A 15,160-nucleotide genomic window follows, 5' to 3' on the forward strand; every position below is an offset into this window, starting at 1 on the left:
CTGTAGATCAACAAGACTGATTAGTAACAACCATTAGCAGTTAAGAGTATAAAACATTTTCCCATTTAAAACTCAGTCTTCCTTTACTTGATGCCTTCACAAAACTCATCTTTAGCCAGGAAAGGGGAAATACTGAATGGGGTATCTCTACTGTAAGGGAATTTCCCACCTCACTCCTAAACTGGACCTTTTGAAACATATGGTAGGCACTCAATTCAGCAGCTGACTGTCCTAAGCAGAAGCCTGACTTGAGTCTGCAATTAGAGCTAGGTTTGTTTACGGCAAGACCAAATTCCACACTAAACTGCCATGTCTTTACTTCAAGGGGAGGAACAGCCTTCTTCAAATTGAACCAGAAAATGAAGCTCTGGAGAATCATGCACCAGAATGTACCCTACATTTACACAGTGTAGTTCTATGTCTTCAGAGACCTCAGCACATCTTGGCATGTACTATGTAGAAGCACCAGGCTCTTTCAGCTGACTCACAGATAGCCAGATTCTGCTGTGTTTCTGAACTGTGGATGTGCCTCTGCCCTCACCCTCATTCCCTTAAAAACTCCCAGATATGCACAAATGAACAGCTAAACAGCATGGTTTTACTGAAAAAACTAGTGCTGCCATTCTTTTTCCCAGTAAAATTCAAAGGAAGTAGGACTTGGATGTTTGTGATGATTTGCGCAATCTTAAGAAAGCAGACTAACCCATCTATCTGATATGGAAACGCACATCAAATATGGAGTTGACTCTCCTTTAGTTTCTTTACGCCCTCCCTTGACAAGAAGGAAGTTGAACAAAGCTCAGCAGGGTCAAAGAATGAAGAAATATAGGCAGAAGTGATCTGTCATTTACACAGCTACAACAATTGTGCTAAACTCATGGTGTCACCACTATTCTCTTCTATATGAGTTTTGAGGTTTTGGCAAAGGTTCTTCTTCTACCACCATCCTTGAAACTTTTTCTTGAACACACATACAAATGAGAAAAAAAAAACAACCAACCCACATTGGTTGAATGAAAGGCAGGATTGGAAGAGGTATTCAATTAAAAACAGTCCAAAAAGCATTCCAGATTGGCTAATATAATTTCTGTAACAAACTGACAGGGTGCTGGGTTTTATTCATTTCAGCACAGCTCACTGCAATGCCTACTTTGCTAACCATTAGGGCTGCTATTATTCTGATTTGTATCCACTACTCAGTGTAGAAAGAACAGGAGAAAAACAAGTGTGCAGCATAGCACAGAGAAAAGGTCCAACAAGTACTCGATTTCTTTCTGACCAGCACCAATGTTCGTACCACCTACAGAAACTACTAAGAAACCAACAATGATAAGTTCTTCATTTTGAAGACAAACTTTGTCATTGTTTTATTGGTCAAGCAAGAGAAAATATTGCAAGCAGAGAACTCTCTGAAAAGCATCATGAGTTTTGTATTTCAACCTCTGCATCCAAACCAACTCTCCCTCCATGCCCCTTCTAGCCAATTTCCCTTTTTCCCTTACGAATAAAAGACTATATACATGTTGGGGGAGCTTCAGCAGGCTTTTTGTCTGATACATAGTCCTTATTCACCATTATCACTTACCAATACAGCAGGACCACGAAGACCGCCACCAAAGCCAGGGTGAGAGTTGTACCACTCATTTCTATAGAGACAAATGCCAGGAGATCTACAGGCTCCATTACCCTCCACTACAGCTCCAGCCTTGAGTGGTGTGGCAGGGGAAAGTCTCTGCAAGAGCTGATAAAGCCTTCCACAGCTATATGAGTGACATCTGCAACAAAACAGGAACCGAGAGCAAAAATACATCAAGTCAAGCACAAACTGCAGACCTTTCCAGTTCTCATCTGCTGCACACTGTGTGAGAGAGCTTGAAGGTTCCCTGAATGGTAGGATGTAGCAATCTACCCCCTCCCACTGTTGTTGACTGTCATACCAGTAAATATTTACATACCCACGGCTTGAGACATCAGTGCTGTTGAACAGGTTTTTAGACATCAAATATGGGAAGCTGGGGAAAGTGAGGGGGGAAAAAAGAGAAGGAGAGAGCCTGACCATGGTACAGATCATGTAAAAAGAATATAAGGACCTTTCAAGAGTGCCCTGGCATATAAACAGTGGCATTCTCTGAAGCAACAAAACCAGGCATTTCTGCAATGTAAATCTTCATTCATATTTAATCTCCAAACTGGTTATACCTTCAAAGAACAGAACAAAGCAAACTTTAAATAATCACAACTAAAAGGTGGATTTGGGGGGAAACTCTTCAAATGTAACTTCTAGAACACATATATAGAAAGAAAAATGAATTAGCAGAAAAGCCCACCTGTAGTACCAATAGGTACTAGGATCCATAAGACAGCATCTGTTCACACTGGTTAGTCCACACAGGCAGCATTATTTGGCAGTACCATCTCAGGTTCACAAGTGCTACAGCAAATTTTTCTGGCTCAGTGCAGTGTCCCCCTTGGAGGTACCATCAACCAGCCTCCCCAGAGATACTTTGGCTACCCCTGCATTGTATTTCAGCTGTCAGGGTTAACATCAGTATGGCCACATCTACTATCTCTGCATTGTGGCACAGTCAAGCTGTCTACCTCCCTTGAACAACCTGCTCAAGAGCAGCCAAGCTTTAACTGCAGTACAGGAAATGGTCTGTCCTTAGTATATGAATTCCTCAGCTTTCTTCCATATGGGTTTAAACTTAAACAGGGGAAGTTCAAGTTAGATATAAGGAAGAAGTTCTTTGCTGTGAGGGTGGTGAGGCACTGGAACAGGTTGTTCAAAGAAGTGGTAAATTCCTCATCCTTGGCAGTGTTCAAGAGCAGGTTGGACAGAGCTTTGGGGGACATGGTCTAGGGTAAGGCATCCCTGACCATGGCAGGGGATCCAGATGATCTTAAGGTCCTTTCCAACTGAAAGCAATCTATAACTCTATGATTCTGTATTTTCCTGCCTGCCAACCTCAATCCTGTTCCAAGTGCCTGATCCAGTCCAATTAGAAAGGTCAACCAGAAAGCAAACCTTGGAGCACTTATATGAGAGAACATCACCAGTCTGTTACAAACAGAGTTACCAAATGACATTATCAAAAAGATCTTCAGGATTTCATTAGCAGCAACTTGCAAGTAAACACTCTTGCCCATGACAAAAATTCCCTGAATTGTCTGGTATTGTTTGTTACTCATGAAACTAGAAATACCCATATATGCGCTACAGCCTTCCCACCCGTTCCAAACAACCTGTTTGAAAGCTAAGAAAATCAAAGCTATCAAAAAAACTAGGTTTGTGAACTATATGGTAACCTTGAGAAACAGAAACTCTGCAACATCTGATTCCCATAAGACACCAGATGAAGAGTGGTTTCTTCGCATATAACCCCAAGATACTAGTTTAGATTTAATGTGAAAGGCTTCTCCAATATCACTGTATTACATTTCCTGCTCTTATCAGAGAAGTTAATAATATAGGTATCAAAAAAGTTAAGTCCCTAATACAATGGAGTTTAATTTTAAGAAGATTTGGCTCTACTCTAACTGAATCACTGCTATTTTGGTTCTCTGTGCTTCACAACTGCATTAATTCCCTTCCAGCCTCAGATCCTTGCAGAATAAGTAAAAGGTGTTAACCAGCTCATCAGCTCCACAGAATACCACAGTAGTCCACAGAAAACCTTGCTTATTGTATTAACAATGCTATTGCTATTCTGGGTCAATAACAGCTCTGCCAGTTTGCTGCTGCTGCCAAGTTCTCCAAGAACAACCGCAACAAGATTCAAGAGCAGTGATGCAAGGAATTAATCAGCAAGCACAAGCCAATCCCAACCAGCAATAGATCCTGTGGGGCTATAAGAAAAACTATAAAAAACAAATATCCATATGCATTAAAGTCTCTTCAGAAAAACTAAACCAATCACCACAAGTGTAGAAGGTAAGAAATAATATTCCAATTTCACTGTGCTTTGATTTACTTGGCTTTTTTAATTAAAGGACGTATTTTAAAGCACATAGAGGGCTATGTCCCTCCTATTAAAGTCAACAGCAAAACTCCAATCAGCAAACACAGAGTCGAGTACAGACCTCACTTATATTTTAACAAGCACTGGAGCCTTTTCCCAGTCACAATGGGAGGTAGGTGGGATGAATAATTCTTAAACACACACCTTATGAAGGAAAATAGGCTCTCTTATCAGAATCCAGTTTTGAAGAGAACACATAAGCTCCCAACAACAACCATCATCCTTTTCTGTTGTTGATACTGGTTTGGGTTTTTTTCTTCTCTTTATTTTTAAGCCTTGGTACCTGTTTCTTGTTGAAGTGTTTTCACTCAGCACCTCCACATATTAAGAAGGGTAGCACACAGCATTGATTCTACAACTCATCTGGAGCGCTCCTCACCACAGACCCATGTGCTCACAGTTATCATCCCAGAGTTAAGGATCTCGGCTCCATCAAGAGTCACAAAAATCCACAATGCATTGCAGAGGAAAAGGGCCCAGGGACGCAGACAGCAATGAAAACAGGCTATTTATTAGTTCCTTTACATGAGAAACACCATCCTCATCAGCTAGTTATTATCACAGAAATTTTTCACCAACCTCCCATCTGTCTTTGTGGAGCCATGCTCATCAGTTCTTTGATAATAGGTTAACAGTTGGACTTGATGATCTTAATGGTCTTTTCCAACCTCAACGATTACATGATTCTATAATGGTATCAAAGAACTATGAAGACAGATATAAAGTCCTCACTAACCTCATGCTGGAGGAAGCCAGAGACAAGCAGAAGTGGAAAAGAGCCTTTTCCTGTTATAATACTGAGAGTCAGCAGGGCTCTCTGTATTTGCTTCCACAAAGCTTCACTTCAGATTGCATCTACCAAGGTTCACAGCTCCTTCACGTGGTGCCATCCAAGCTCATCTCTTCTGTAGCAAGTAAAACCCACTGATCACCATCTTTTTCAACACAAACTTCAACAATAAATGTTCAACACAAAACTTATATTCAAGACACCCATCTCATCCTTTATTTCACAGCACAGCCTTGGAGCTCCCCAGCAAATGGCAGACCTACAAGACAGAAGCAGTTCAATCCCAAACAGCCAGAGCTTCAGCCTACATGGGCATTTGCAGTAGTATATATTAGAAGGGGAAGTACATTATAGCATTCAGTGCCTGAGAAGTTGAATTGTTCCTCAACTGAAAGAGAAAGAAGGGAGGGAGAGAGGGAGAGAGGGATGGAGGAAGGGGGAAAGGGGGAAAGGGGGGAAGGGGGGATGGGGGGAAGGGGGAAGGGGGGAGGGAGGGAGGGAAGGAAGGGGGGAAGGGAGAAGGAGGGAAGGGGGGAGGGAGGAAGGAAGGAACAGAACAATGCGCTTCAACTTCAAAAGTAATACAAGTGGAGCAATGAGACTCAGCAATGCTTGACATACACAAGTATTGTTCCAACATGAAATACAGAGCTTATTGAAAAATAGGATTATAGACCTTCTCAGTAGGCCTAAATCATGTTAAGGATTTTGACCTGTCTTCAAAGCATATCAAATGGAAAACGTAGTCTCATATATTTCAGAAGCTAATGACTACACCTACTACACTAACTATGCACTCCTGCTAATGACCAAATTAAAATCCTCTCATGCTATTCTACCTTGTATGTTTTAGGTCTGTTATAATCTAATTATGGTTGAGCCACACTCACTTTACGATAGATGAAGCAAGTCTGGAAAGATGTTAAGTTTTCATTTCATAGCAGCTCATCTCTATAGAAGTCTCCAGCACAATCTTCAGACCAATGACGTTCTGCTATATAGACAGCTTAGTCACAAAATACTGCAAGTGAAATACAGCTAAAAAAAACCACAATTTAATCAGAGACTACTTTATAAGTTTTAATAAAGCTCATGAACAAAACTGTAAATATATATGATATTAATTTATCTTAAAGACAGAACCCCTCTCAAAACCAAAATAGATTCCTAACATTTTTGAGGTAGACCAACCAAAAAGATCAAAGGCCCATTTGACAGATTTTTTACATTTAAAACAATCTTAACAGCCAAAGTACCAGGAATATTAATGTATTGGAATAAAGAGATTTACAGTGGCTGCCTGTGACTTCCTTATTACTATCCCTATCCAAGTATTGACCAAGCAGACTAAACAGATGATTTTGTACTCCTGCAGGATAAACTATGACAAACTACTCAACAGACAAAACACTGAAATATTGGAGTCCACTCTATAAAGATCCTGCTCTGCATTCAAAATGGACAAGAGCACCATGGGCTCATGGAAGATTTTCAAACCACCTGGAACAAAATCACTCCAATGAACTGGATCTCAAAAGGCAAACAGTAACTGTGAAATGATGCTGAGGAAGCTGCTTTCACGATGCTTCCTGCTGAGAAACGGAAAGACACACTTTTATAGTTAAACTGTTTTGCCAAGTCAGAACCTGGTTATATTAACCAAAATGCTGCTCAGGAAACAGGCACCCAGGTTAAAATTCTAGGTAAGCTGAAATATTATGCAAACTTGTACTTCACTAACAAATTCAATCTTAGCTGTTTGAAAGTTATGGTACTTCAAATTCAGTCAATATCACAGGGTCTAAAAAACTCATTATACTAACTAAATGTAGTGCTGCTGTACCAAGTCCCCTCTAAAGCAACAAGCTGTGAGATATCCTAGTTATTTCAAAGAACTCCACTTAGAAATAGCACAGATTTTATGGTCAAAAGGAATGACAATTTTTTCTTCTTGCTGTGAGAGCTCGGAATGAGCTTCTAAAATAAAGTTACCTTTGCTAATAGTGTCATTAAGATCTTGGAGACCCAGTGAAATTCCAGAGAAAGCAGAAATTAATGTAACATCTGCTGCCCATGGCCAGGCATTTCTAAGCAAATTGACTTTATTAAATAATCGGTAACTTGTTTATATTTCTATAGCTTGCTTTAGAAACATTGATTGACTCAAGCAATCCTATAATTTCATTGTCCTATAAACTTCACTGGAGATAAGTAAGGATTTATGTTCACGGATCAATAGCTCCACATTGATAGCAGAAGCCAAAGAATCCTGCCTAGACTAGTCTTGCAGTTGCAGAGAGCCATATAAATGTTTGCCTTTGTAACAATATCATGGTAAGAACAAGTTATAAATTCTTCTGTGAAGTTCAGCTTTTTAACACCATGAAAAATACCTGTCTGTGTTTGATCAAAAACCTACTTTAGATCGCAAAATTAAGGCTTGAATTCTCCAAACTATATTTCAATGCTGGACCACAGGTCAAAAGAATTGTGAAGACCATAACAGAAGCATCTTATTCTGTATCTTAATTAACTAAACTGTGCATATCAACTTCTCTTTCATCCATCAGCTCATGGGATTGACACCAAAACATATAAAGTCTGGTCCTTTTCTTCACTATGCCAATAGGAAGATGTAGAATGCTGGTTTTCCCCAATTAAGGGGAATATTTCAAGAGCTCCATGTGCTATCTCTAGCTACTACATTCCCCACCTTACCTTTCCAGTTTGCAGTTCAATAATTTTATTGAGGAATCCTTTCAATATGACATAAAGGGATTTCTTTAGAGAAAGATTACACACAGCCTCCTTAAAAACGGGGCAGCCACCTCAGAGGCAATTAGCCACAGCAATAGTCATTGCACAGCGCAGTGTTATGGCTCCTGGATTGCCAGATGGAGAAACCCCAGCCAGTGCATCATTTGAGTTGCCCTAATGGAAGAAAGGGAGTTGAAGAACAAATAGAAAGGACAAAGGCAGCCAAGAAGAGGCAGATCTGACTAGGAGGCCACAGGAGCCTAGCGGCAGTCATCCACCCTGCATTCTGATCGCGAAAAGGGCAAAACAAAAGCTATATTAACATGGTGCTCTGTACCTCTTTCAAAAGCACCAGATTGCTAATACAGGCCATCAGCAGCCTGCATATGTGCCCTGGAGGTGGGTTGCCAGGGCCAGAAAGGTCTACCCTTATGTAGACGAGCCCTCTCCAAGGGGTGCGGGCCTACTGGGCTGAACGTGAGAAGCAGGCAACATAGTCCTGCAGACTGAAAAGGGTGATCCAGGACCGGGAGCCACCCAGTAGGTTAAGTCAGCAACTGAAGCCCCAGACACGACCTTAATGTAGCTCCTTTGCCCATGGGTAGAGTGTGGGTGAGGGGTCTCAGGTGAAGCCTGCCAGGACAATTAAGATCTATTGGTGGCCTCAAGGATATGACAGGCTCAGTACCCTGGAACAGGTAAAAAGATAATGACAGACACAGGGGAGTATGGTATTTGAAAGAATAAATTCACTAACACAACACATTTATCAATACCCTGTCAAAACTCAAGATGATGAAATGGGGAAGGCACCAAAAGTCTCAAAAATCTTGAACCCAAATAAGGTAAAGAAGCATTCCTCACCTGAGGCCCACCACTGCTTTTTCAAATAGCACATGCTTCCAGAATAAGCCCCATAGATGTGAATGGAGAATGTTCCCATGGGTTATGGCCTTATGAATGTCAGAATCAGGTCCCATTTGGGAATTATGGGCAGTATCAGCTCTGCCTTTATTTTTCATCTCTTAGTTGTTGAAAATTTGAGAGATTTGATGCAATTAACCCTCCGAGATTAATGAGATAGCAAAAAGAAAGAGCAAAAGAATGTTCAGTCTAATAGACAATACAAACACACCAATCCCAGGACAGGCATTATAACTCAGGCTCTAACACCACCTAATCTCAGCACAGAAGAGGTGGTAAACTGGCACAAAGGGAAAAGAAAGGTCAAAATTAAGTCAGACAAATACTGTTGCCACAATAACAGGTTACATATTTCAAGAAGCCTAGAAGCTATTAGTTTATACCCACATGTAGAACAGCAGTAAGACTGCAAAGGGACTCAAATTGGCAGTTCAAAGCAATCACTGAGGACCAATCCCAGTTCTTCAGCAATTCTTTAGTGGCATCTACAAAACTTCTCTTTTAAGCTGCCGAAATATCTCTTCATAGGTCACAGGAAGTTCTCCTGGAGAACACAAAGTGTGGGGTTTGGTAATGCTGCCCTGATATCTGTAGACAGGCATCACAGGGAGGTTGGTGAACTCTTGCGTCTCTTGCCTTTGAAAATGCTCCCCAAGATAAATACTTCAAAATGACAGCAACTGCAGTTTGAACAGTCATGCTGGATACCTTCACATAGCAGTAAGAACACAAAACTTATGGGATGCTGGAACACATGGAGCTGTGTCAAGAGGACATATAACTCTTCACTCTACAGGGGCAATGTAGGGACAATATAAGTACAATGAAAAGACTTATCTTCACTCATGCCTCTATCCAGGAGTTATTCATTGCTTAAATTTTATGCAAAACATGATGAATGATTATTGGTAGATCATGCCAAATATTCCCAAAGGTCTTCCTCACCTATATGAAAGGGAGCACAGGTAACAAACACACAAACTGCAGTCCCTTATATGCTGCAGAAGAGCACATGTAACATATGGATGACTTCATCTAGTTCAGCCTTTTCTGCTCTCCCATTCATGGCTTTTTTGCTGCAGTCCTTTCTGCTGACCACTTGTACATTGATTAGGCAAATCAGAAATCCCTTCAGCTCTCATTCTCAGCAGATATGTCATACCACAGAAATGCATAACCGGTGAGGGGGCAGAAAAAGTGGAAAAAACAAATTTATGCAATCACAAAACCAGCATTTCCAAATTTCAAGTTCTTACTGCGGGTCTTGGCTTAGTTCAGGTTTTTGCTAAACTGCTAGTTCTTCATTTGTGCAATTGTGACAAATACAGATTTTACTCTGGGTTAAGACAGTCAAGCACTCAAAACAAGGAAAAAAATCTTTCAAATCCATGAAACTCAAAGGATTAGGGCTAAAATACTAATTAAACTGTTTTAAGTGCTCAGTTAAAAAAATGCATGTTTTTCTTGCAGCCTCATGAATCTTGAGAGTAAATTTGTGATTTCTGCATGCTTGAGGTTAGCCATACTTTCAAAAGGGCATGAACCCAATAAGCTGACCTGTTAGCTGTGGGAAGAGAGGTTAAGTGGAACACTAAATAATGTGACATATGAGTTGAAACAGCAAGAACATAGAAGATTTCAACCCTGCTGACACTTGTTTGAACTTGCTTTCTTGGAGTGAAGCATAGGTGGGATCTAAGCACAAAGTTCACACTGAGTCCTGCTTCCTACCTCCCTCCTACATTGCGCTGCCTTCTACCAAGTGGCAGATAAGCACAACTTTAGACTGTGGCTGGGATAGTGCAAAATGAAGTATGTATTCTTTTCAGTAAATCAAGAGGTAATCCCTGTGTCCTGGTGTCAGATAGCATGGAACAAAACTTTCAGCCATCGTATTTTGTCATTTTACTTGCTGCTGATCAGAGCTACAGTTTGTGGAAAACCATGGCTTCGTGACAATTTGAGAGGATGGCTTTGTACTCACCACAGAGCCAAATAAAGTCTTCAAGCTCTGAGAATCTTGGGGGGGGAGTTTAAACAATTCTTAGAAGTTGCTTTCTACTCATAACATGCTGCTGCTTTCTTTGCTTTCAGACAATTAAGTGCAACAAGCTCAAGTGAGCAGTTGCAGTGATAAATCAGCTCTAGTATGTGCATGGCCAGCAGCTCTGGCAACTGGCCACTTTTAGCTTCAGCTCGTCTTCCTCATCATCCCTTTTAAACTATTCATTTAATATCAGAATACCACTATCTGCAGTCACTTCCCCCTCACCCAGCTCTGATGGTTACACTCACACCTGCATGATGGGATCTCTGACCCAGCACAGAGTCCTACAGCCATCAACAAAAATTTAAACTAGATGCATGGAAGAGATGCAGCTTAGAGAGCCAGACCTGTTGGACAGATACCCTTATATATAGGGTACTTTCTCCTTCGGAGCATCTGCTCTGTCTGTGGCAGTTCAGGCTAAATAGAGAAGCCAGCAACTACCCAGATATACGGAGCTAGGACTACTTCAGACAGCTCAGGGACAGTGGGATGTTATGGTGAGCTGTAATTCATTTACCTTACATTCATAAGCAAATTGACACATACATGCAAGATGCCAGATGGAGTACGCTGACTGGAAATGGAAAAGATGGGTTTCAGATGGGACATAGGTTTATATAAGACCTGAATCCAAGGGCAGAAACAGCAGAGACACCACTGCACATGACAAAAGCTTTGCCATACATTCACTAAAATACAGTTTCTTGCAGCCCTCTTTACCTTGTTTTCCCTGTGCCATGTTTGTAGAGCAGTGATGCACTGAATGAGGGAAGTGGGGGCTGAGAGTGGCCTCTGCAGATGAACACAAGTATTTTAATGGTGTAGAAGAGAATGGCATTTTTGTAAGTGTGGTGCAGGTAGATGAATTCCATCCCTGTGTGATGCTCTCAGGTCTCTGGATGGAGAGCACCAACTCCAAGGGTAAAATATTGTTTTTCTCTTAGCATACGTAACTCCAATTAACCTTATTGGAGCACTGTGGGTACACTGAGAAGATTACAGTCCTTAATGTGCAGTTACAACTGTACTGTAAATGCAACATTACATGCTTTCTATTATGGTTCAAGACCGCTACGCTCTTCAAGACTGTTACAAACCTCAGAAAACAGGGGTTTATAATGGAAATGCTGAAACACTCAACTCTAAAAGCCCCGGCAGAGAGCAAATATAGCTATAAATTCAGCTTCTGTTTTCCAGCATATACATTGACAAGGTATGAACAATATGTATTTCTACACTTAGAATAGACAGACGCATACATTGCTCTGGGTAACCTTTTCTGTAAAAGCGAAGGATGGAAAAGCTCAAAGTGGAAAGAGCAACCTTTTGTCTTTTACAGTTACTGCAATTGCAATAATAACATAAAAACAGCAATTGAAATTTAGTAGCCTGCTCATTGGGGATGGATTCTGAATGCACTTTTTCAAAAAGGATGGGTTATGTTTCTACAGTCAACAGGAAAAGGAGAACACCTGCCCCCATATCCCTTCAGCCTCCTTTTCTTCAAAAAAAAAGGAAAACAATTGGCTGTTTGGATATGGTTCAAATGACATTGCAAATCAATACACTATCCACTGTAAAAATGCATAGTTTCTATGTATATTCCCTTCTATATATAATGTAGTCCCTAGCTCCTTAACGCTGCCAAGGAGCAAAATTTGGACTAGCAATTATTAGACTTGCTAACATAAAAAGACCCCAGTCTGGCAAGAAAAAAATGGGCAGTCAACTACAGTATCATTAGGCCTATGACGTTTAGGAATTTCTTCACATATTAATAGCAACGGCAGAGGTGGGTCAATATAATCCCATTAGCCACATCACATTGTTTGACTTCTGTTATCTACGAGGAAAGGAAAACAAAACCAACACAATTGCTTTCTGGGAAGTACGCTAAGGCTGGGTGAACACGAAAACCTATGCCTGTTTCAGACACTGCAGCCTGACTGGCAGATGGGGAAAGGTGGAGTAGGGAAGTCCATGTCATTTGCTGGCACTGCCAGGAGGGAGAGGAGAGGGGCACCCACCACTGCTGCTGCACGCATGGGGCTCAGTGCAACAGGAGGTCCCACCACCACCATCCTCCTCCTCAGGCACCTGCTCTGCCCCAGGGGTTTGGCGACATCCCCAGGCATGCTGCTGCTCTTGAGGTGCCAGTCCTGCAGTGGCTCCCATTACCTGGGTTAAGTTGGCACATGTGGTGTCAGCTTGCAAGGTAATATCCAAAACACAGCAAGCCTGCATGCAGATACAGTCCCTGGTTTTTATATTAGTGATGTTCACATGTCGCAAAGTTTCTTGAACATGCAGGGAATGCTTTCAGGTTCATATGCCCCACATATTACTTTCTATTACATACATACTAGCAGCACCATTTGTAATGTAAACAGCGAAAGCATCAGATACACCAGAAGTCTATGAGATATACGAAAAACTTCATGTGAAAAGCAGCCCATGAGCCCTCCCATTACAGCTGCTGGATTTTTTAAGGTAATGAATTAGTTGGCAAAAAGTTTAGCACTTCTCACCATCATCTCTAACATTTGCTATAGCATTCTCATGATAGATGTGAATCCCCTCCATGTGTGTAACTATTTAAGGCCACTGTGTTTAACTTCCCTGCATGCTCCATTCATGAAGAACACGCACTCACTAGCTTTCTGCTTCCGCCTTTCCATACAATAGCAGCCCTGGTGCCCACAGTGTGCAAATCCAGCACACCCAAAAGCCATACCTCCATGTTGACCCAGAGGCATCGAGTCTCTGTGCAGGAAGGGAATTGCCTCATTGTCAAGACCTGTTCAGTATTTGGCAGCAATTGCAGAAATTAAGAACAAAGCTATTTTATTACCATTAAAAGGACAACGCAATCACCAGTGGAACTGAGAACTGCTTCCGCATCTTCTTTTGGGTGAGGCTTTTACTAGGACTGACTCCTAGTAGGTCTTTGCTTCCACCTTTTTCATTTAAATAGGATCTTGCATTGTTAGCCTCAACTAAAATCTCACACTCTTCTCCTCCAGCCTTCAGCGTGCACACTGCTTGCTGTCCCATCCTAGAAGCAGTAGCTATGTGGCTACTATGGCCAACAGTGCTGCACACAGTAAATCTGCAGTCTTCACAGCATAATTAGTAAACTATTTGTAGGAAAGGACCATCAGGCTATAACTGTGTCATTGAACCCACTCCCTATTCATTGGGGATCACCATCAGATGCACATTCAGCCCTGGGAGGCCTGCAGAGCATCCTTGTGCCAAGTACTTCCCAAAACTCTCTGGCAAATTTACACTCAGGTGTAATGGCAAGGCTGGAATCACTTGTTAGGCACCTGCTTGTCAGAGGATCACAGCCAAATGTTCAGGAGTGTTTCACCTGACCTGTGAAGCACACAAAGCTGTTTCTCCTCCCTGCACTGTCCTGACCACTGCTCTGTTTTATTAAGCAGTAGGATGAAACTGTAGTGATCTGCACAGCCTGAGACTTTCAGTTGCCTGCAGTTCAGCAAACAGCAGAACACTGCAATAAGGAAACATATGTAGGCAAAGGCTTTTGCAGCCACTTATGCAAAACTTGTATTTGGCTGTTTCTCTAAGACATTAGAAGTCACCTTAAAAGGAAAAAAAAATAAAAAGCAAGCTTAAATTCAGCAAGAAGCCGGATCTTATAAGACTCTTTTTCAATAGAGAGAGATTTCCAGTCCCTACAAGCAGTATGATTCCCTCCCCCACCTTCTTCTAAGACTGAATGATCATTTATTCCCACTAACCTTTACGTAAGAGCCAACAGCCACACTTCTACCCACAGCTGCAAGGGAGAACTACATCCCTACACAGCCAGTCCCACGTGCTAACACCGCAGACCAAATCCCAATGACTTGCCCATCAACGTCCCACGAGAACGTTGAACACGGCAACACCTCCTAGCCAAAACCATTGGGCGAGGACGACCGAGGGATGAAGAGGATTTAGAGCCCCCCTCTTTTGCCAACTCCAGACCAAATCCGAGGAGATGCCTACCTTTGCATTCCCCCTATGCCTTCTTCACCCTTCCTGGTCGGGCTGCCAGAAGGCAGCTGCGCTTCAACATCTCGAGGGGAAGGGTGCGGGGCGGAACCATAGCTGCTCCCACGGAACAGACAGGTGCCTGGATAGCTGCTCTCGGCCCGGTAGCGAGACACGGCCAGGCGGACTACAACCCCCTACAGCCTCCCTGCCCTCCCTTCCCCGGCTGCCCCGCGCTAGGCATGCTGGGGGTTGTAGTCCTGTCTGGGCGGCAACAAAACTCACACACTCCCCCGCTGCTCCCGCTGACATGCCGTGGCTGGAAAAGCAGGATTTGCGTGGATGCAGAGGAAACAATCATTCTGAAACCTATTAGATAAATTAAAAGAAAAACCCACCCTCTATACATTTGCTTGTATAAAAAAAATCAATACTGTAAGCAAATATTTTTGCTTACAGTAAGAGGAAAAAAGGGAAGTTAGAGTACTTGCTGTGCTCTTTATTCTGCTGGGAGTTTGGGTTGTTGGGGGTTAATTTGGGAGGAAAGTGAAAAAAGGCTATAAGCAAGTATTGCCTAATAACTTTGCAGAATCAGATGGAAAAAACTTAAAAGTTCCC

General features: G+C 42.0%; 1 protein-coding gene across 4 annotated transcripts in view; it reads right to left on the reverse strand.

Annotated features, from left to right (window-relative positions):
- The window catches only part of TBXAS1 (thromboxane A synthase 1), a 244,067-nt gene extending 229,397 nt beyond the window's left edge, over positions 1–14,670 (reverse strand). Inside the window, exons 1-2 of one of the 4 annotated variants that reach the window (XM_061371924.1) lie at positions 14,558–14,670; positions 1,586–1,775 (exon numbers count right to left, since the gene is read on the reverse strand). In XM_061371924.1, the coding sequence (XP_061227908.1) occupies positions 1,586–1,683 (98 nt within the window). In that variant the 5' untranslated portion in view covers positions 1,684–1,775; positions 14,558–14,670. Of the gene's footprint in view, positions 1–1,585; positions 1,844–14,307; positions 14,423–14,557 lie in introns of those variants that run through there. The other 3 variants (XM_061371923.1, XM_061371931.1, XM_061371926.1) reach the window with 3 other exon arrangements.
- Positions 14,671–15,160: the final 490 nt, after the last annotated feature.

Source organism: Neopsephotus bourkii, unplaced genomic scaffold, assembly GCF_033783945.1.
Source record: "Neopsephotus bourkii isolate Nb327-2 ecotype Australia unplaced genomic scaffold, CSIRO-AGI_Nbou_v1 NB_1589, whole genome shotgun sequence".
NCBI classification, from domain to species: Eukaryota; Metazoa; Chordata; class Aves; order Psittaciformes; family Psittacidae; genus Neopsephotus; species Neopsephotus bourkii.